Source organism: Xiphophorus couchianus, chromosome 8, assembly GCF_001444195.1.
Source record: "Xiphophorus couchianus chromosome 8, X_couchianus-1.0, whole genome shotgun sequence".
In the NCBI taxonomy this organism is placed as follows: domain Eukaryota; kingdom Metazoa; phylum Chordata; class Actinopteri; order Cyprinodontiformes; family Poeciliidae; genus Xiphophorus; species Xiphophorus couchianus.
In genome coordinates, this window is record NC_040235.1 from 28,154,437 (window position 1) to 28,175,552 (window position 21,116).

At 37.9% G+C, this 21,116-nt stretch overlaps 2 protein-coding genes, 1 long non-coding RNA gene and 3 other non-coding genes across 6 annotated transcripts; 1 reads left to right on the forward strand and 5 right to left on the reverse strand.

The window, feature by feature from the left end:
* Positions 1 to 1,392: 1,392 nt before the first annotated feature.
* On the reverse strand, positions 1,393 to 3,951 carry nkx6.1 (NK6 homeobox 1). Its single transcript, XM_028024709.1, has 3 exons — positions 3,035 to 3,951; positions 2,653 to 2,825; positions 1,393 to 2,146 (listed from the first exon to the last, which is right to left on the reverse strand). The coding sequence occupies exons 1-3, from the start codon at positions 3,600 to 3,602 to the stop codon at positions 1,901 to 1,903; spliced, it is 987 nt and encodes a 328-aa protein (XP_027880510.1). The 5' UTR covers positions 3,603 to 3,951; the 3' UTR covers positions 1,393 to 1,900.
* A 1,277-nt stretch (positions 3,952 to 5,228) lies between these two features.
* Positions 5,229 to 20,803, forward strand: LOC114149134 (uncharacterized). Its single transcript, XR_003596444.1, has 3 exons — positions 5,229 to 5,239; positions 6,014 to 6,016; positions 20,646 to 20,803. It is a non-coding gene; the product is annotated as an uncharacterized LOC114149134 (long non-coding RNA).
* On the reverse strand, positions 8,372 to 14,653 carry rpl17 (ribosomal protein L17). Its single transcript, XM_028024720.1, has 7 exons — positions 14,571 to 14,653; positions 14,104 to 14,153; positions 13,882 to 13,922; positions 11,602 to 11,736; positions 11,332 to 11,430; positions 9,152 to 9,343; positions 8,372 to 8,450 (listed from the first exon to the last, which is right to left on the reverse strand). The coding sequence occupies exons 2-7, from the start codon at positions 14,141 to 14,143 to the stop codon at positions 8,403 to 8,405; spliced, it is 555 nt and encodes a 184-aa protein (XP_027880521.1). The 5' UTR covers positions 14,144 to 14,153; positions 14,571 to 14,653; the 3' UTR covers positions 8,372 to 8,402.
* Positions 8,516 to 8,583, reverse strand: LOC114150269 (small nucleolar RNA SNORD58). The gene has a single exon (XR_003596705.1). It is a non-coding gene; the product is annotated as a small nucleolar RNA SNORD58 (small nucleolar RNA).
* Positions 11,496 to 11,562, reverse strand: LOC114150268 (small nucleolar RNA SNORD58). The gene has a single exon (XR_003596704.1). It is a non-coding gene; the product is annotated as a small nucleolar RNA SNORD58 (small nucleolar RNA).
* Positions 13,993 to 14,058, reverse strand: LOC114150270 (small nucleolar RNA SNORD58). Its single transcript, XR_003596706.1, has one exon. It is a non-coding gene; the product is annotated as a small nucleolar RNA SNORD58 (small nucleolar RNA).
* Positions 20,804 to 21,116: the final 313 nt, after the last annotated feature.

The window sequence follows — 21,116 nt, forward strand, 5'->3', positions numbered from 1 at the left end:
TTGGGCCGGATTCCTGTTTCTGTTAATCATTCATTAAAACACTGAATTCACTTCATCGCTGACAGCCTGGAGTCGAGGGTTCAAATCCCTCCAAACAAAAACACGAGTCAAAACTCATATAATAATAATAATAATAATAATAATAATAATAATAATAATAATAATAATAATAAAGCCCTTACAATTTTTTGTAAAGGACCTTGAGACGACATGCGTTGTGAATTTTTCGATAATAATAATAATAATAATAATAATAATAATAATAATAATAATAACTGTATTATTATTATTATTATTATTATTATTTTTATTATTATTATTATATTTAACGCCCTGTTTAGAACGAAACCCAACAGTCCATAACATCCAGTTAAAGCTAGAAAATAGATTTTGGGTTCTCAGAGAAACAAAATTGATAGATTGATTACTATAAATATACATCTGGAAGATATAAAAAAAACTCGGGTAGAATTCAATGAATATATATATATATATATATATATATATATATATATATATATATATATATAGAGAGAGAGAGAGAGAGAGAGAGAGAGAGAGAGAGAGAGAGAGATAGATAGATAGATAGATAGATAGATAGATAGATAGATAGATAGATAGATAGATAGATAGATAGATAGATAGATAGATAGATAGATAGATAGATAGAGTTTCGGATCTACCTGACAGCAGCAACTCGCTTTGATTTCATGTAATAATCATAACTGCCACAAAACCCGTTGAATAGACAAATAAGGGCCGCGCCACTTCAGTAATGTAGGGATATTTTTGCACAAATATATTTAAGAGTTAAATAAATTAAATTGATATTCAGCGTAATTCATGATTACAATTAAGAATTTCGCACAGCACAAAAATTCAATTAATATGAGAGAATGTGTTGATTTTAATACACCAAACTAGGTGAAACATAGTGCATTCCCAGGTATATTTAGTTTAACATATATATTTTATTAGAAAAATGTTATGGAGGCGTCCTATGCAGTGTGTCCTAAAAAACCCCGCGGAGCAGCTGAGTTTGAAGCCGACAGAGAACAGCCTGCTGCCCGCTGAGGAGCCTCGGTTTTCCGGTCTGGACCTCAGCTTGACCTCCCCGTGTTCAGGCCCTGATCAGAGCCTCCAGAGGGCAGTGGACCCGCACCGAATAAAACCCAATTCACTCTGCTCTTCAGGAAGGAATGAAGCATTCGGAAGCATTTTTTAAGAATAAAAAACTTTTTAAAATAGCCTTTCATTTAATCTCAAACATATTTAAAAGGCCCTGATAATAACAACATTAATATAAATAATAAACAGGCTGTGATAGGTTAAAATGGCGACAAATTTATAAAACTCCAGCTTTGATTGAATGCATCGGTTGGAAACAACGAGCCAACTTTAGAGTTTTTATTAAATAAAAGTGCTTTACATGAAGCTGCTGCAGGCCGCTTCCACAGCTTCACAGGGTTCACCAGTGGGGTGTGTGTGTGTGTGTGTGTGTGTGTGTGTGTGTGTGTGTGTGTGTGTGTGTGTGTGTGTGTGTGTGTTAGCGACCTCAGGTGCAGCTGCGGTTTTATCTGACAGATCAAGAGGCGTTCAGGGACAGACAGAAAAAATACCTCTGCTGTCAGATCAAAACAAAAACGTGTTTACCGCTGATCTGGGAGAATCGTTTCTGTACAAAACAAATAAGAAAAAAAAACTACACATAAATTATTCACAGCAATGATTCAATAGCAATTTCTATTCATACAACTCACGCTTCTATTTACAGCTAAAGTCTTCTCTGTGAACCGGATGTGTGTATCCTCTTTCGCCACGCAGAGAAACATTCACAAAGTGAACCGAATCCATGAGTTCGTCCCGCCAGATCCTCCTCGGAACAGGAAATAGAAGTGAATTAAGAGCTGTCGTTTTCAGATGTGTGCATCAGCAGCGCAGAGCCCGGTTTGTGTTTTTTCAGCAGCTGTGTGATCTTTTCATCGTCCGAGTTCGGGTCCAGAGGTTTGTTGTAGTCGTCGTCCTCCTCCTCATTGTCCGACGTTCCTTTGAGCCGCTCCGTCTCCGAGTCCTGCTTCTTCTTCGCGGATGCCATTTCCGCTGCGTGCTTCTTCCTCCACTTGGTCCTTCTGTTCTGGAACCACACCTGGCCGGAGACAGACACACACACACACACACACACACACACACACACACACACACAGGCGCACACGCACACACACGTTTCAGTCCTTCCATGTGTTTTATATCTTATATGTAATGTTAGCACCGCCGCATAATCGGAATAATTGAGTGGAAAATATTACTAGAAATTGCAGAAAATGTTGAAGAGATTACAGTTTCAGCTCCGTTAATGAATTCAGTCATTTTCTAAACCAAAGAAAAATAAAACCAGAAAATATCAACAACTAATTTATTCAAAATCTTAATCATCTGCCATAATTTATATTGATTCAATTTTGGTCATCTGAAAGTGTCAAAAAGAATTATTTAGATTCTTCTCAGAGTACAGAATAAACCCGAGAGTGTGCCAGTGTCTGTGTGTGTGTGTGTGTGTGTGTGTGTGTGTGTGTGTGTGTGTGTGTGTGTGTGTGTGTGTGTGTGTGTGTGTGTGTGTTGGCTGCCCGCTCTCCGGCTCTCTTTCTGAGTTACCTTCACTTGGCTCTCGGTCATCCCCAGAGAGTAGGCCAGCCGCGCTCTCTCTGGCCCCGCCAGATATTTGGTTTGTTCAAAAGTCTTTTCCAGCGCAAAGATCTGCTGCCCAGAGAAAGTGGGCCGAGTGTGCTTCCTTTTCCCATCTTTGTCCAGTAACACTGAGTTCTGATCTGCAACACAAACATGGAAACAATTTTGGAACTAATTATTTCATAGTTCTTAAGGAACACAAATTAGAAAATAATTCAAAGCGAGTTATAAAATGCTGCAATATCACAACTTTCCGATAAGTTAATTCTATCCGTATATGTAAAGGAAAATTAAGTTGTGATATTGTAACATTATATGTTTTTTATTCATGTATTTATGTATCACTTACGGGGTGAACAAGCGAACCTGGCGTCTCTCCAGTGCGGACTTTGCATAACTCCTGGCCAAAAGATCGGCGTCCTTCCCGGGAGATCTGCCAGCGGCTTCGGGTACCGGGCCACGGCCACAGCCGCCGCGCTGGGGCTGAAGTAAAGTCCGGGAGGTGGCGGCGGGCTGAGGCTGCTGAACCTGGGCAGTCCTGACAGAATCCCAGCAGATGAGGAGGCGGCGGCGGCGGCTGCAGCAGCTACGACCGCCGTGGTGCCAGCTGAGGAGACGACCGGCCGGTTGAGGATGTCGTTAATTCCGTGCGGAGTTGCAGAGGAGCACTGCTGCGGGGAGCCGAGGCCCGAGGACAGCCCGGTGGAACTCTTGATCCCGGGGGAAGACACGGCCATGCCGCCTGGGTTAGGAGATGTGGTGGCGGGAGAGGTGGAGGAGTTGGGACAGGTGGAGAGGGGATAGGCCGGGTACAGGGGGGTCTTCATCTCGGTCATGCTGTGCAGAGCTGCCAGAGGTGGAGTGCTGAGGAGGAAGGCGCTCTGTCGGGACCCGTCCATCTGACCCACCGCTAGCATTACCGCCTCTGAGGGAGGGAGGCCCGGGAGGACTGGGGATGGGGCTGCGGGGGCTGCGGGGGCCAATCTCCAGATTTCAACTAAAACAGCTTCACTTTCTTTCTGGACTCAAAGCCCATCTCAGTCAGCGGGCAGAATCCAAATCCCAAATGCTCCAGGAAAGCAGGACGAAGTTCCGTTTGTGTTCGGGTCCGGTTCAGGTCCGGGAGCCGCTCTGGTCTGTCCGACAGGCTGGAGGAGACCATCAAAAGTGATCATCAGCTCAGCATCTTCATCAGCTGCGAACCAAACTTTGAGAGGAGACGAAGAGCCGAAGTGTGGGGTGGGGAGTGCGCGTGTGTGAATGGAGCTGGGGGTCTTTGTTTTGATTGGGTGACCAGGCCGTGATGCAGTCCACCAAGATTCAGGACGGCTTCTGATTGGTTCAGCGATGCTCTGATTTAATGAGCAGAAATCAAAGAGGGGACAAGAACCGCGACACGAGAGCAGGAAAAAACTGAAGAGAAACATAATCACATTTGATGATAATGATTATAATGATTCAACATATAAATAAGGTAAAATGTATATATTTCACCTGCAGATCGATGATTGCTGCAGGATGAGCAACAGGCTGCAATAAGGAGGCTGAGAAAGTAAAGAGGAACAGACAGCAGCTGAATTTCTTCCATTTGGTTTTAGGTTTTTACACAATAAAATGAGTCACTAAGAGCATCCTGAAGCTGAAGGTTAATTATTATAAATTTTATTACATGAAATATTCCAGTATTATTTCTATTACTTGTACTTTTATGATTTTGAGCATCATCTGACTAGATTGGTCTGTAAGTGTCTCCCACAGGCTTCCGTAAGGTTTCTGTTCATGTTGACTTTTTAATCACATACCGGTGACCAGCGGGGTTCCAGTTTAATTCCCGAGAATGCTTCAGCCAGAGAGGGGGCGGAGACCAAAGCACTTATATTTCGATTGGGAGATGTTCATGTGATCGGAACACACACACACACACACACACACAAAGCGTCTCCCCAAACTCTTCGGACAAGTAAGTAAAATATTTCTGTAGAGGTCTATAATCTATCACGTGCTCTAATAATTACTAAGAAAATAATTCATTTGATTAAATTGTGTTTATTTCCATGGCGCCAGGAATAAATAAATAAGGAAATAAACAAACAAATGTGATCTGAAGGCTCTTTACAAAAAAAAACCTATTAATCTTCAATCACATATATGTGCAAGTTTTCAAATTCGTTCAGCTATTCCAATCTGATTTACCAAACAATTCAATTCAATTCTAGAATTGAATTGGCGCTATAGAAATTGGCGCTATTTCTATAGCGCCAATTCACAACAAATATGATCCCAAGACAAAACAAAAAAAAATCATTTCACTTCAATTCAAATTTATACTAATTATCAATTTAGTACCAATTGATACTAAATTACATAATGCTCAATTAATTATTCAAAGATTTAAAGAAGTTTCTATCTAGGAAACCCTGCAGACTGCATCAACTTGCAGAATTCACTATTAGTGCTATTCAGTTTTCAATTCAACTATAAAATACATCCAGATCAATCCAGTTGTACAACGCAGAGCTTTGATTCGGTTGAATGGCATTTGGTGAGAGTTAAAGTCCAGCTGATTGTATCACGTTACTGACTGCAACAGTTTGTCCTACTGATAAAGCATGTGGGGACAGAGGGAAGAAAGAATTCCTCTAAATTAGGAAGAGAGCTCCAGCAGAGCCAGGCCTGCTGAGAGCCTGTAGCAGGAAGTTGGTGTGGAAAAACTCCAGCAGCTTTTCTCACAACACACTTTCTAGGTTACTAAAGAGGAAATGTCCACATTATATCAGCCAAATACGTGACTTTTAAATCCTCAGAGCAGACCTTTAATTTTTAACTTGAGGTGATAAAACAGAAATGTTTCTATTTCAATGAGATGTCATTAAGCGCCGGTGTTTACATGTGTTCCTTGAACGTGCCTTTTTGCGTCAGTGCGCTGCTTTGTTTTGCAGAGGAGCGTTAAGCTCTAAGAGTGAGACAAGCTGAGGTATTTATGTTGAGCGGAAAAGATAGAAAAGAGTTTGGTTTGCACTGAGGATTTGATTTAATCCTGTCCTCTCTCTCTTTTTTTTAATTTTTATTTTTTTACAAATTTAAAATGATCTTTCCTAACCTGTAAATATTTCTTGGCATATTTGATCAAATATTCAAACAAATTTTAGATAATGGCTATAGCATATTCAGAAAAGATATATTTATTTATTAAATTTACCTATTTTATTTTTTACCTTTCATGCTTCAATCTTAATTGTGAATATTTAATTACAGTATTAGGTTTGGTTTGTGGTTCATTCTGTACAAATGAAAACAAATTCCTTAAATGTCAGATGTCATTAAAAAGTGAGTAAAAGATACAGTTCTGTATAATTTATCATCCTAATATCATTGCACAACCAATACTGTTTTACTAACAATATTAATAATACAAAGACTCATAAGAATTGATCCAGTTTGTGGTCATCTCTGTTTGGAATTTAAAAGTTTTACATAAAGGAACAGGCAGAAGATTAAAGGCTTTAAAATTTATCACATTCATAATTCATCGTATTAATCTTTGAAATCCCAGCCAGTTTTTGGAGATTCTACTTATCAAATTGATCAAGTGTAAATATGATGCTCAAGAAAAATTCCCCATCGACTGATCCTCATCATGGTGACCATCTGTGTGTTAACAGAAAGCATAGTACAAATGTGCAGTAACCTTATAGAAGCAACTAAACGACTCAAAAATGACCATCATTAACCAGTAGAAAACTTTCATTCCAGGAGTGGATGAGCCACAAGGTTCATGCTGCTTAATACTCAGAGAAATTAGAAAACTCTGGATCTCTGATTTTACCAGCCTCTACACGTGTTGCCCACCGTGTCAGAAAAGGCATACATTTGTCTCGTATTGCCTGGATAGAAAGGATGTTCTATCCAATGAGAGACGTTTGTCCATGAAGCACAGAACCAAAGAGCTCACACTCCAGCCGGATCATCTGGGCATCGCCACTGCGTCAGTCAGAAACTTTATGAGGTAATCTTGGATGAAACGTGAACTTCCTGTGCAGCAGCTGCTGGTTGTTTTGCCTCAGACTAAGGTTAATAATTTGATAGTTTGACCTACTCTTTCTTGTATATCACATTGTAAAACCTGGCAAGGAAAAAAAAGATGTTCTTTGCATGTAAAAATATTGAATAAAGTGAGTGGATCAGGTTTTTGTTCATGCAACCACTGGTGGATTATTAGACGATATGGACAGAAGGGATTGGAGCTCTCAGGATCTACAGTCACATGTTCATGTTAAGAGTTTCTCTTCCTACAAGTTGTGGGGGAAACACATACATTTCGTACATGTCTTTAATCAGGAAAAAACTTGGCTCTAACATTTCATTTCAGGCTGGACAGAAAGTTTCTTATTTTCACTGTATATTGTATTAAAAAATAATAGTTTTTTTTCTGGAAACCCAGTTAAACTCTTCTTTCTGCATACAGCTGAACCAGGTTAGCAGTCTGCGCAGGTGAAAATGGAAGAATTCAAGTTTTAGTAGCAAAGAACCATCTAGTGAAAACAGGACATCTGTTCTATCAAACGCCTGACAGCTGACAATCCACGAGGGCCCCCGTGTGGACACCACCTGTAACAGCAAATACTTTTCTATGAAAATCTAGTATTTCTAAATTAAATCAAAGAACTATTACAAAAAATCTGAAATCATCTTAAGATCTGCCTAGGATTTTAAAACAGATCTTCAGTTTTTAGTCAGACTGTAATCTAAGCTACAGTTCATTATTATTATTCAATACACTTAGAACGTTATCAGGGGTAAATTGAGCCACCCCTAGGAAATGGTTAAAAAAAACTGATAACGTGACCCAATAAAAGCAATTGTGCTAGTTAGAAGGTATCATTCAATTACGTTTGTAAAGGTAAGATGATTTGACATTACTTTAAAAATGTTTTTCACTCTTGAAAGTGAACTTTGTGTTTAATCCACAATAATCATTTTAAATTTGCTCTATATATGACTTGTGTTAGACCTGTGCAGGGTGGGCTGCAGCTCTCACCCGCTGGACATCGGCACCAGGCCCCCTGTACCCCATGAAACATGTATAACAAACAGAATGTGCTTGAAAAGTGACATTTAGAGAAGGTGGTCAGTGAGGGGTGGGACCGAGTTGAGGAGAGGATGATGTGTTTTTAGATACGCGACACAACTTGTCCCATTTTGGGGTAAGTTGAGCCATGAGGTTGTTTTTTTTTCCGTCATAATATAAGCAGATATGTTGCAGCCAAACCAAGGTTGCATTGATGTAGTAATCCTAAATATGAAAAACACCTCAGTCTCCCCTATCTTCACAGGATGACTCAAAATGTTTTCAAACTACTGTAGTTTTCTCTGCTCCAGGTTTACCATGTCCTGATCACTAAAACTCTTGGCAGTTTGTCCAGTTCAATAAAACAAACTGGAACTAATATGTCAGACAATTCAATTGGTAAACTAAGCTGTATAGTTTGGGAAGAGGCTATATTTTAATCATCTGCTGCATGTTTACAGCAGCTGATCAAGCAGGAAGCATTCATGTGACTGAAGAAACTTCTAAACAGACTTCCTCAGCTTATACTCTGCTGGTAATCTCTCTGGATTAACAGCCTTTATGGGATAAACCTGAGGTATTCAGTAGATAAAGAAGAATAAAGATCCAGAGTCTGGATTCATATTACAAGACAGCTTTTTATTAGAATTTACTCGCGAGCCATCAGCTTCTGCTTCTTCAGCTTCTTCTGTGAAACCTGCAGACAGAGACACTCTGTTAATACAGACTCTGTGATGACAGAAAGGAAAACTTTACTGCTTAGTTGCTCAGAATGTAACCATTTATTTTCATGGAGAATCCAAAGGTGTCCTAAGTAGTCATCATGGCAACCATTAAAGAGTGCCTCAGTGAATGGCTGTGTTCAGTCATACAGCTGGTTCAGTCTGAAGCCCCTTCTCCATTGTTCAGTCTCCCTCTAGTATGGTCTGCTTTGGTTCTGGTCTGGTTGGGTGCGTTTCTCAGAATGTGTCCCCGCTCTGGTGGGGTCACTCTGTCCCCTTGGGCAGCCAGCTTCTCTGAAATCTCTCGGTATATTTTGTCTGTTGCTCCGTCCAGTTGATGCTACAATTGATAAAAAGGTTTGGACCTAAAGATTTGACCATGGAATTATTGACTTGCAGCTCACCATCTACTGCAGTCTCACTGTGCATTGTTACCTTGATTGCCAGGTAACCAGGCAATCAAGATGCTTGCCTGGTTACCTGGTTAGTTCTGGTTAGTACCACCTCTATAGTGGCACAGAAAACAGGAAGGAAGTGAAGGATCTGGTAATGACATGGGTGGGGCTGAGGCATTCTGGGTAAGAACCGGTTAAAACCTCAGCTGTGGAGAAGGGGCTTCAGGACCCTGAGCTGTATCCTGCTGGTCTGAGCTCTTCCGTCAACGTTTGTACTGCACCTTTTTCTTCTGGGCCACCTCCTCCTCTGGCTTGGGGACGATCTGCTCCTTCTCAGTGAGGATCATCTCGATGTGGCACGGTGAGCTCATGTAGGGGTTGATGCGGCCGTGGGCGCGGTACGTGCGTCTCCTCATCTTGGGGGCCTTGTTGACCTGGATGTGTTCTATGACCAGAGAGTCCACGTCCAGACCCTGAAACCACAGATTGGGTAAAATCTGAGAAGTTATCACAAATCATAAATAATATATAAAACCAGACTGAATATGTGATTAAAATAAGAAATTAGATGTCAAGGCACACAAAGGTTTTAAAACACTACTGTCTCAAAACCACTGACTGTTGGAAGAGATGGCATGAGCTGAAATATTAAACTGATATTTATGGAGTAAACACTGAAGTCCTACCAGAGCAGATAGCCTGACTAACTAGCTAATAGGAATGTGCTATGTATATGGTAGAAACAGTAGAGATTTGGTCTACGATAGAGTTCTGTAGTCTACCGGCTAACCGCAGTAACGCTTGTTGATGTAATCAGCTGGCTGAGAAGGGAAGAGCTGGTTAAAAAGGCCGTGCAAAATATGTTGATTATCTGGAGTTGGTTCACCTTCAGCGCTCTTAGCACAATGCTCAGGAGTGTGGCAGATATCACAGACAGCAAAGAATAAACCTTGTAAAAGAACACGAGGGGTCAGTGCAACCCCACCGGACTGCACTGACTAAAAACCACTGGGGTCTAAATGACTCGGTTCTTTTAAGACCAATGGAGGTTAAACAGACCAGGAGTAGAAAAAGGTCATCTACAAAGTGTGTGAGGTGACACTTCCTACAAAAATATGAGCAGTTTGTTTTACCAACTTAAAATGAAGAATGTGCTTGATACCAGCATGCAGCTGGTATCAAGTTCCAGTCACAACACTGGGAAGAAAAACCAGGATTTCATAAAGTTACTGTGTTTATATATAGATATATTTTTAATTTAATTATTATACCACAAAATCATACACAAATTCAGTACGAAACAATGAACTTCCCTATATTTAGGTGATTATACCTCAACTCTTCATTTTTCAACTCAAGCCTACATGAAGCTGCCAGAAAACCATTTGATGTTTCCCAGCGTTTTCCCTACAATCCCAAGTCAGGCCTCAAGTCTCACACCAGTTTAGGGTACTGACTGAAAAACATGTTCTCATCACTGATCCTCGCACACCCTGAGTCAGGCGAGCTCACACGCCGGTGAACATGCACTCGCTCCATCAGACAGAGAGTGAACATCGAAAAACAGTCACAAGGATATCAGTGTTGATAAAACTCTGGAGTGTGGCAAATGTCACGGCCTAACCACACACACACACACAAAAAACCTTGTAAATGCACACACACATCTGTGCGACCCTGCTGGACCAAAAAACTTGTGGGGTCCTAATGACCCCGTCTCTTAAGACTGAGGGAAGGTTAAACATGTTCGGTGGTGTTTTAATGGCAGCAGTTTGCTCTCCTGCAATTAGCAGGAGAAAGTTATTATTGCTGTTGTTAAGTGGGGATGCACTGACTGCAATTTTCTGGCTGATCACAATATTTAAAAAGCCTGGCTGATTTTGGCTTGTTGCGATTCGTTTCTGTGCTAAATATATCAAAAGGGTTGCAAAGTTCAAGTCCCGATGGGAAACACTGTTTCTTTATTTAGGTAACTGATTATCTGCAGAACAAAAATCTAAATTAATGCTTTCATTAAATGCATTAAAATTGAAAACTGCCTTTTCAGTCTGTGGACATAAAAAAGTGTCCTTTGAGTCTCTGTGTTTAAACTTCTATGGAGAAGAAAAGAAACCTAAAGCTTTCTATTAGTGCATAACATAATTCTGTTACATATATAGATTTTACTGAATATTCTGATTTTCTGAGATCATAACAGAGTTGTAATCAACCAGTTATTAAGATAAACAGAAAGCAATGTAGAAAATAAATCATTGTAATAAATTGGTACTGGATTTATTTTTCAATGGTATTATAAGTTCAGTTGACATCAAGATATGCAGCTAAATATCATTCTTAATGGAATTGGAGAGAAATGTTCTCAGAAACTAACAATGCATGACAGAACTAATGGAGACATACTGGTGTTTTGTACATTTGTGCCAATGCTGTATGGCCCGTCTGATACCGGACCTGGACTCACCTTCAGCTCAGCGTTGCTCTCTGCATTCTTAAGCATGTGCAGCAGGAACTCTGCGCTTTTCTTGGGCCAGCGACCCTGAGTCCAGCCGAACTGCTTGGCCTGGAAACAACAAACCAATTAGAAGAGGCACAATCCTCCCCATTCAGTATCAAAGTTTCCCCATCACTGCTCAGACTAAGAGTTTGTTTTCATCATTAATCCAAAGGTGTCCTAAGAAGGTCATCATGGCAGCCTGTACGCCCTCCCAAGGTGTTTCCTGCTGGGTCTAACCTGAGCACAGCGGCCCACTCCACCATTGTAGCGACGGAAGGGGACACACTGGTGCTTGACGATGACGTCCCTCAGGTACTTGTTGGCTTTGCGGATGTGCATGCCCTTGATGGCCTGGGCTGTCTCACGGGTGTTCTGTTAGGGAAAACAAAAAGCACAGCAGTTGAGTAAAACTAATTTGTTTAGAGACTGGAGAAAAATCTGGTGAGATTAAACAGAGTTGAAACAAGCAAAAGTTCAACAATGTCACAACCTTCCAACTTTGTACAGAGTACTTTGTACTTCCCTTGGTCAGCTGTGTAAATTTTAAAAAGTCTAAATTTAAACACTAGACCTGATATGACTCTAGGAAAAGATGCAGAACTAACACATGTAGGGCCCCTGATTCAACTTGAACTACATTTCCTAGGCTTGGTTTAAGACAGTTTAACTCAATGTAGAGCTCTGAACTGTAACTGCATCCAAGTACATTTGATCATCCTTTATTACCATTATTCTTTTCATAATGAAAACAAAATTAAGATGGAGACAAAAAAAATTGCACTGAATGCACCACCACCAAATCAACAAATCCAAATGCCTCCAAAACACAGCAGCTAAAGCTAGACCTGTTTGACCATCACAGTATATATAGGCCTGTCGCGATAAACGATAAATCGATTAATCGTACGATAAATTAAAATTATCGACGTCATTTTAATTATCGGCATTATCGTCTCTTCCGGCCTTCTTCTCTTTCTGTTGATGACACCGAATGAAAAAAGGCTCAACTCCGGTGCTCTCCACTGACCCCCACTTCCTCATTTCCTTACTGTAAAGCCCAGCGCACGCTACACGATCTTAAAGCTGTCGGCCGATTGTCGGCCCATTTTCAAAACCTGACAGACCACACATTAGTCGACAGAAATCCTAGGTATAACGGTTTGATCGGGTTCGTTCCTGCCGTGTGGTGTCCAACAATGGGCACCAAATAATGGCTACAAGTCCAGTGAACTAATTTTAAAACCAGGCATTAATCAATGCTTTACTACAATCTACCTGCAATGCATGTGGCTAGTGTCAGTGTAAAGTCCTGCCTGAATTAAAATCATTAGAACCTGTTTATGTCACGTTAACGAAGAACAGCTGAAAAGTTACCGGGTTTATCAACTGCGGTAGTAATTTCGCTCCAACTCCTCCTCTTGTCATTTCTATATTCTTTGCATGTTGAATAAACATTAATGTTGTTTCCACATCGGCTGGACTTCGGGTTGCACCGTGTCAGCTGTTTGGGATTCCCCGAGGTAATTTCCCCTCAGAAAGCACGAGGAGAATCCACGCTTTCTGATTGGCTACCTGTCACATTCAACAGGTGTTGTTAAAGCTCCCAGTCGGAAAACCCCTGATTTGGATCTGAGCTGCAACAATGATCTACCATAACACACCATACAATCTTAGAAAGATCAACGTTTTAGGATTGTCATAAGGGGAAAAATAGGAGCAAAAAATTATGTAGTGTGAATTATTGCATCAGGTAGTCGATGTGCCCATCTTCTCTATTTACATCAAATTATTACTGAAGGGCAACATAATATACAGACTTCATAATCTGCACTCTTTTGGTTGAATACAGTATTTATTTCCACTTTGGCTTTATGTTGTTTAGTTTTTATCAAGTACATTTTTTGTTAATGGAGACTGAGAATCCATTTTGTTTTTGGTTGTTTTGTTTATCAGCTCCAGTGTTAAATATTCTTTTGAAAATAAAGTGCATCCATCTTTGGCAGGAAATCACATGCATTATTACGTCATTTCCATTAAATCAGTGTAAAAAGGTCTTCAGACAATATTATCGTTTATCGCAATAGTTTTTTGAGACAATTAATCGCTCAGCAAAATTTGCTATCGTGACAGGCCTAAGTATATAAAACTGCTTCACATAATCTCACTGCAGAAAAGCAACTTCTAACAATCTACTGGTACTTAGCATATGTAGGGCTGTGGCATTAGACCAAATTAGGAGGAAGACTAAGTTTGAAACACCTAAAACCAGAAACTCATTGTCTACCAGGATCACTGAGTTTCTGGCAGACACTCAGAGGTTTAAGGATTGATGAAGCATTTTGACAATTTCTACAACTTAAAGAAAAAAATATTATTGTGTAACAGAATGTCATATTAAAAAGCTAAATACTTTAAAAGGCAGTAGGTCTTTTGCCTTATCAGCAATTTTATAAAGGCACATAAAATAAGGTAAAGCATCTTAAAGGGACAGTCTGCTCCAACATGTGGACAGCTTACCTTGAAGTGAACCCGGAGGTTGGAGCCCCTCGCCTTGCATGCTGAAACGAAAAATGGAGACATGTAACAACAGCCCAGCAGCTAACTCAACGCTCACTGCCTCAGTACTGTGTAGCTCAGGTTTAATAAGTTCTTTTCACGATTAATCCAAAGGTGTCCTAAGAGTCATCACAGCCACCGAACAAAACCCCGAACCCAGATCCTGCTGCAGGTTTTACTCACATTTAGTAGGGTTCTCGGGGTCGAGAGAGTAGCGGACCATTTTCAGATACCTGCAACACAAACACGGTCAGGGTTTTCATTGAGCCCCCTCCTTCAGCTCAGCAAGAAAACACGCTAGTCTTAGTTGCTAACGCCTACTCATTTTTCTAAAACAAATGGCAACAAAACCAGCAAAAATATAAATTCGGCACTGAAAACAATATGTTGTTAATATAAAAACAGGCTTTAAGTGTGTATCATCACATGTAGCCAACATGGCGGAGAGCTACAGTAGCAACCTAATCCGGCGTCCTCACACTATTTAACATATAATCTACAATCTACGCCTTCCAACTCAGACATATGACGCCAGATTGGTTGTTTGTTATCAATAAATGAAACACAGTGCGTTAAAACATTAGATGGAGGAAATTTAAAAGAGATTAAGAGCAGATTCTGCTCCTCGAAATAAAAACTAAGATCCTCACCTCTGAGGCCGCAGTGGGAAGAGGAAGTACCGTAGCCTGCGCTCCTCTTCTTCTGCGTCCTCTTAGTTTACCGTCCCCTGCTGGTCAGGAGGAGGCATTCTTCTTCTTCTTCTTCTTTTCCTTTTTTATGGCGGTTGGCAAACAACTTTTAGATGTGCATTACCGCCATCTACTGGAATGGAGTGTGGATCGGGACGCTAACTATATACACCCCCCTCAAAACAAAACAAAACAATAAAATAAAAAAATAAAAAAAAAATAAAAAAATAATAATAATAATAAAATAACAACACTTAAATCTTTTCTATCAATTTTGTTTTCTTAAGATAATTAATTAAATAACTTATATCTTTAGAATTAGAAATTTTTCCCAAAATATCTTGTAAATTTAACTGTAATTTATTTTCTTGTAACCGGCAAACTAATTTCCTTCTCTCAACAGAATATTTGGTACAGAACAACAAAACATGTTTTACTGTCTCTTCTTGACCACAAAAATCACAACTTCCAGTTCGATGTTTTCCTATTTTAAATAAATTACTGTTTAACCTTGTATGTCCAAAACGCAACCTAGATATAACTGTTTCCTCTTTTCTATTTCGTCCCGTTCTCCTCATTGCACCAACTTTTCTTTGAATACTGTACATCCATCTACCAGTTCTATCTTCCTCCCACTGTCTCTGCCATCTTTCCTTAACCTTTTGTTTAATAATAGATTTGATTTCTTCTCTACTAAATGGAACTAATATATCAATATCACTATATTTTGAAGCTAGTTTCGCATATTTATCAGCCAACTCATTCCCTCTTATTCCTATATGTGATGGTATCCATGTAAATATAACTAATAACCCCATTGCTTGAATTCTATATGTTATTAACTGAATTTCTAATAAAAGATCCGGTCTACTATTAGCATGATTATTTTTTAATGAATATAATGAAGAAGTTGAATCAGAGCATACTATGCTTCTTAATGGACGGACTTCCTCAATCCATCCTAAAGCTAAAATAATTCCCATCATCTCTCCAGTATAAACTGATACTCCATCAGTAATTCTTTTACATTTTTTAACTTTGAATTCTGGAACAATGAAAGATACCCCATTACTGCTATTTGAGTTTTTAGACGCATCTGTAAAAACTTGGACATATCCATAGTACTTACTGTCTAAATATGATTGAACCAAATATGGATCTGAAATGTTTTCTCCTTTCCTTTTCTCCAACAAAGTTAAATCAACAACATTATTATGAAATAGAGACGGATAAACTGGTGAAAGAGGAACTGTTTGACTAATGTTTATATCAGATAAACCAAAATCTTTTATAACATTTTCTATCTCCCATCCAAAAGAATTTAATTTCTTCTTTTCTTTTTCCCAACTAGATTTTAAAATGTCTTGACATGGATGATTTCCATCATGGCCCTTTAAATTACACCAATAATTGGACTTTAACTGTAATCTTCTGAGATTAAGTGGCATCTCTCCCATTTCTATTAGCAAAGCTGACGTTGGAGTTGTTCTAACTGCTCCTGTACATAACCTCAAGGCTTGATACTGAATACTATCTAATTTTTTTAATAGTGTTTCTGATGCTGACCCAAATACAATACTTCCATAATCAAATACAGACCTTATTAACCCAGTATATATTGATTTCAATGCCTTCCTCTCAGCACCCCATTCACTTCCCACCAAACACTCATTACATTTAAAACTCTCTTACATTTATTCACTACTTTTTGAATATGATTTTTCCAAGTAAGTTTTTCATCCAACCATAAACCCAAAAACTTAAATTCCCTTACCCTTTCTAATTCATGATTATATAGTTGCAGTTTTAAATTTTCAGATGCTTTCTTCCTTGTAAAAAATAAAGTCTTTGTTTTGTCTATAGAAATTTTAAATCCCCATTTAAATGGCCAGTCTTCTATAATTCTAATTGCTTCTTGTATCTTTTTAACAATAAACTTGAAATTTTTCCCCTTCTTCCATATTGCTCCATCATCAGCAAATAAAGAACACCCCATTCCACTTTCCAAATTGTCAAACATATCATTAATCATAATAGAAAAAAACAAGGGACTCACTATACTTCCCTGAGGTGTAACATTCTCAACAAAAAACTTTTCTGACAATTGTTGTCCTATTCTTACTTGTATTGATCTATCTTGTAAAAAATCTTTTATCCAATAAAACATTGATCCATTAATTCCCATTTTTTTCAATTTAATTAAAAATCCATCTTTCCACATCATATCATAAGCTTTCTCTATATCAAAGAAAACAGCCACTACACTCTCCTTGTTAACGTGCCCTTTTCTGATTTCATGTTCTAAACATAATAAAGGATCCATAGTGCTTCTCCCTTTTCTAAATCCACTTTGACATTTTGATAAATATCCCCTCTTTTCAACAAAATAGCTCAATCTTTCATTTACCATTCTCTCCATTATTTTACAAATATGAGAAGTTAAAGCAATGGGTCTGTAACTTGCTGGATTTGACTGATCTTTACCTGGTTTTAAGATTGGAACTATGATTGCTTCTTTCCATGCCAGAGGTAAAATACCCACTTCCCATATCTTATTATAGAATTCCAATAAAACCTTTTTAGATGAATTGCTAAGCTTATTAACCATAATATAAGAAATATTATCTTTTCCTGGAGATGAATTTTTTGATTTTCCTAAGGCATTGTTTAATTCAAATAAAGAAAAGGGACTATTCAATAAATCATTATTTCTTACATTTTCTTCTAATAAATTTACATTTTCATTAATTGTACAATTTCTTCTGCGGTTTTCTTCTGCGCTTAAATTATTACAACTATGAACTTTAACAAATTTTTTAACTAACATATTTGCTTTCTCCTCCTCAGTCACAGCAATATCATTTCCATCTTTCAGAACTGGATATCCATATTCCCTTCTAATTCCATTCATTCTCTTTATCATTCCCCAGACTTTTGAAATCTTTGTTTCCCTACCTACAGAATCACAAAAATTACTCTAATAAACCTTTTTTGCATTTTTCACCGTTCTTTTAACCAGAGCTTGTGACCTTTTATATTCAATAAAATTCTGAAAATTCTGATTTCTCTTTAACAATCTAAAAGCTTTATTTCGATATTTAATTGCACCATCACATTCCTTCGTCCACCATGGAACAATTTTCTTCTTATATTTTCCTTTTTTCCTTTGGATTGTTTCTCGAGCAGCCCCTAAAATGGCCTCACAAATAGAAGAATTTACCATATCAACATCCAAATCTATATTAACTTTTTGCATCTCTTCATCATTTATTATTTTATATTTTTCCCAATCAACATTTCCAAATATCCATCTTTCTAAGTTCTCATTAACAATTTTTCCTATTTCTTTACCAATTTCAATAAGTATAGGGTAGTGATCACTACCTATAGTTGATTCTCTTAATATTTTCCACTTACTAATCCCAGCCAAATTCTTTGAAACTAAAGTTAAATCTAACGCTGATTCTGATTTATTTCTAATATTAATTCTCGTCCCTTCTCCATTATTAAGACAAACCAAATGTTTTCTATCCATTATTTCTTCCACCACTTCTCCATTTGCATCATTCCTATTACCCCACAAAGTACTATAAGCATTGAAATCTCCACAACAAATGAACTTTCTTCCTATATTTTTAAACATTTCCTCCATTTCATCTAAATCCAATTTTTTACACGGATTATAAAAATTTAATATATTAATACTTTCTTTATTAATCCAAATTTCCACAGATAACCATTCTAGTGAAGCTCCTTTTCCTAAAAATCTATACTGTATTGCTTGTTTTATAAATATTACACATCCTCCTCCACTTTCTTGTTCCCTATCTCTCTTCTAATACTATTATACCCTCTTATGACAAAATCTAACTCTGGTTTAAGCCATGTTTCTTGAATACAAATAATATCTGGTTTATTTTTCAAATAGTTTAAATATCCTTTAAATTCTTGTCCATTTGCTAACAAACTTCTTGCATTCCATTGTAAAATAAGCATTAAATTCTTCCTCCACCTTGCTTCCCATCTATTTCAAGCCTTTTATTTATCAACTCCCAAGATAAATCCTTCACAGCTAGAAATTTTTCTGCACCTTTCACTATAATCTTGATTTTTTCAGTTTTCTGTTTCACTTGATCAGTACAATTAATAACATAAGCCATGAATAAAATTAATTTATCCATTGTAATTTCCATTCCTGACATTGTTTTTTGACTTGGTCCACGATTTGGACTAGAAGACACTTGCTGATTTTTCTGAACTATTCTTTTTTCTTCAACACTTTTTGCTGCCTCTGCATAAGAAATGTTTTTAACTACTTTCAGCTGTTGAATTTCTGCTGCCTTTTTCCTTGCTTCACACCCTCCATATGCTACATTATGCTGACCACCACAGTTACAACATTTCAACTGTACATCTGCTCCACATTCATCATATCGATGATCTTCACCACATTTAGCACATCTTTGCTTCCCTTTACACACTGATGCAATGTGACCATACCTTTGACATTTGTAACAGCGCAAGGGAGGAGGAATATAAGGTCTAACAGGAAAACTCAAGAACCCAATTTTCACTTTATCAGGAAGAACATCACCTTGAAACTCCAGAAGTATCGAAAAACTTTCTATTTTCTCCCCATCCACAGATTTTAACAATCTTTTCAATCTCCGCACTTCACCACCATGTATATTTCTTTTAAGTTTTTCTAAATCTTCCTCAAGCGGAATACCTGTGATTACACCACGTGATACTCTGTTTTCTCCAACAATTTTCTTTTCACTCACAATCTTTTTACAAATGTTATCAATCTGCATGCTTTTATTCTTTTGTTCTTCAGACTTACATTTTATCAACATATTACCATCGCGCAAGATTTTTACAAACTCAACCTCCCCTATTTTCTTTTTTATTTCTCTAGACACTGCTATCGGACTGAGGTTTATGTTCATATCTTCCTTCCTGAATTTAAGTATTACCTTAAACTCCTCATTTACCATTTTCCTCCTAACCACTCTGTTTTCTTCATCTGAACTATATTCTTCTAAACTTCTCTTACTATTTAGGTTACCAATCTCTCTATCATCTTTCGAAACTTTTTCCTTCCCTCTACCCCTTCCTCTACCTACCGTAGTCCATTCATCAAAATCCATATCATCTTCATCACCACCCCCATCTACCTTTGTGGTCATCCCAATCCAGTCACACTCCAGTTTATGCCAACCGCCAAAATAACAAAACCCTTTGTAAAGTTGTTTCAAAAACTCTCGCTGCTCGAAAACGCCTGCTGCACCCTCGACGCACTCGCCGTCAACTCCAACTCCCTCTTAAGCCGGGGTTTTCCGAATGTCCTGTCTTAATTAAGCATCGATTTGGTTTCTTAAAAGCGGTAACACATAAACTATGGCGATATCCTGTTCAGCTAGGCTCAGTTAATCCTGGCTGGAGCCTTATCTGTTCAGTCAGCGCTCACGCCCTCAGGAACCAACGAGTTTTGCCCATGATTCCGTTTTCTTCTATCTCGTTTTGTCTTTTTGATTACTCTGCATTTAAATGCAACTAATTTATCTTGGTATTCAGTCCAGTCCTGTTATTATTTAACGTTGTAGTACTAGAAAATACCACAATAAATTTGAAAACAAACTCACTCTGTTTCTGTTCGATTGTGTTTCTGAAGAACGTTGTTCTAGTTTGACAGAAAGGCCTTTAATAGGCTATTGCAGTGTTAGATACATTGGTCATAAAGAAACAAAGATATTTTAATCAAGTGATGCCATATTAGATGCAGCATACTTTACAGATGAATTTTAACACAGCTTGCGGTTTTTTTTTTCTTACAATGTAAGTTAACTTTAGTTGATATTTTGATAAAGAAATGCGCAGTTTAAATTACAAATATTTAAAACAAGTACTTATTTACATAGTAACTATACATTTTGTCTTTATTAAGGAGACTGCTAATAGATTCATTTTATAAGCTCTGTTACAATTTATCTTTTGTCTTTTGATTGCCATTAATCTGCCATTCCAGTAAAGCAGGAAATTGTCCCTTCAAAACAAAGGCATCACCACTCAAACAGGATGTTAACCATAGTTAAAACTAATTAAAGTTGCTATAACTCTTATACCTTCTAAGTTATTAGTAAGTAATTTGCACATAGTCAACATTTTATCCACATGCTTCAAAATGTTCTTACACTTAATCTTGATCTGTTGTGTTTGTTTATCAGTAAGATGTGGAACAAAACAGAGTAACATGCAAAATGTGTGAGAATCTGCTGTCGGATTCACACACTTTATGACACTGACTTCCACTGTTCATTTATTAGATTAAAGTTGCTTATTTGAGCAAATGTCAGATTTTAATATGACAGTTTTTAGTTTAAAATGGTCTAGAAATATATATTTTGGGCTAATTCTGCATTCAACGATCTGTTATTATTTGCTATCGTAGCAGCAGTATCTCACAGAGTTCTGGTCAGTCCATCATCTGAACATGGAGAAATCATG

Bases quoted from the DNA above. Each gene is read 5' to 3' on its own strand.
- nkx6.1 (XM_028024709.1), bottom strand. From the start codon at position 3,602: ATGCTAGCGGTGGGTCAGATGGACGGGTCCCGACAGAGCGCCTTCCTC. The intron at 2,826-3,034 runs GTAAGTGATACA...TTTGTGTTGCAG, and splicing joins CAGGTTCGCTTGTTCACCCC to ATCAGAACTCAGTGTTACTG. The intron at 2,147-2,652 runs GTAACTCAGAAA...GTCTCCGGCCAG, and splicing joins TGACCGAGAGCCAAGTGAAG to GTGTGGTTCCAGAACAGAAG.
- rpl17 (XM_028024720.1), bottom strand. From the start codon at position 14,143: ATGGTCCGCTACTCTCTCGACCCCGAGAACCCTACTAAAT. The intron at 11,737-13,881 runs GTAAGCTGTCCA...TTTCCCTAACAG, and splicing joins ACCTCCGGGTTCACTTCAAG to AACACCCGTGAGACAGCCCA. The intron at 9,344-11,331 runs GTGAGTCCAGGT...CTGTGGTTTCAG, and splicing joins AGAGCAACGCTGAGCTGAAG to GGTCTGGACGTGGACTCTCT.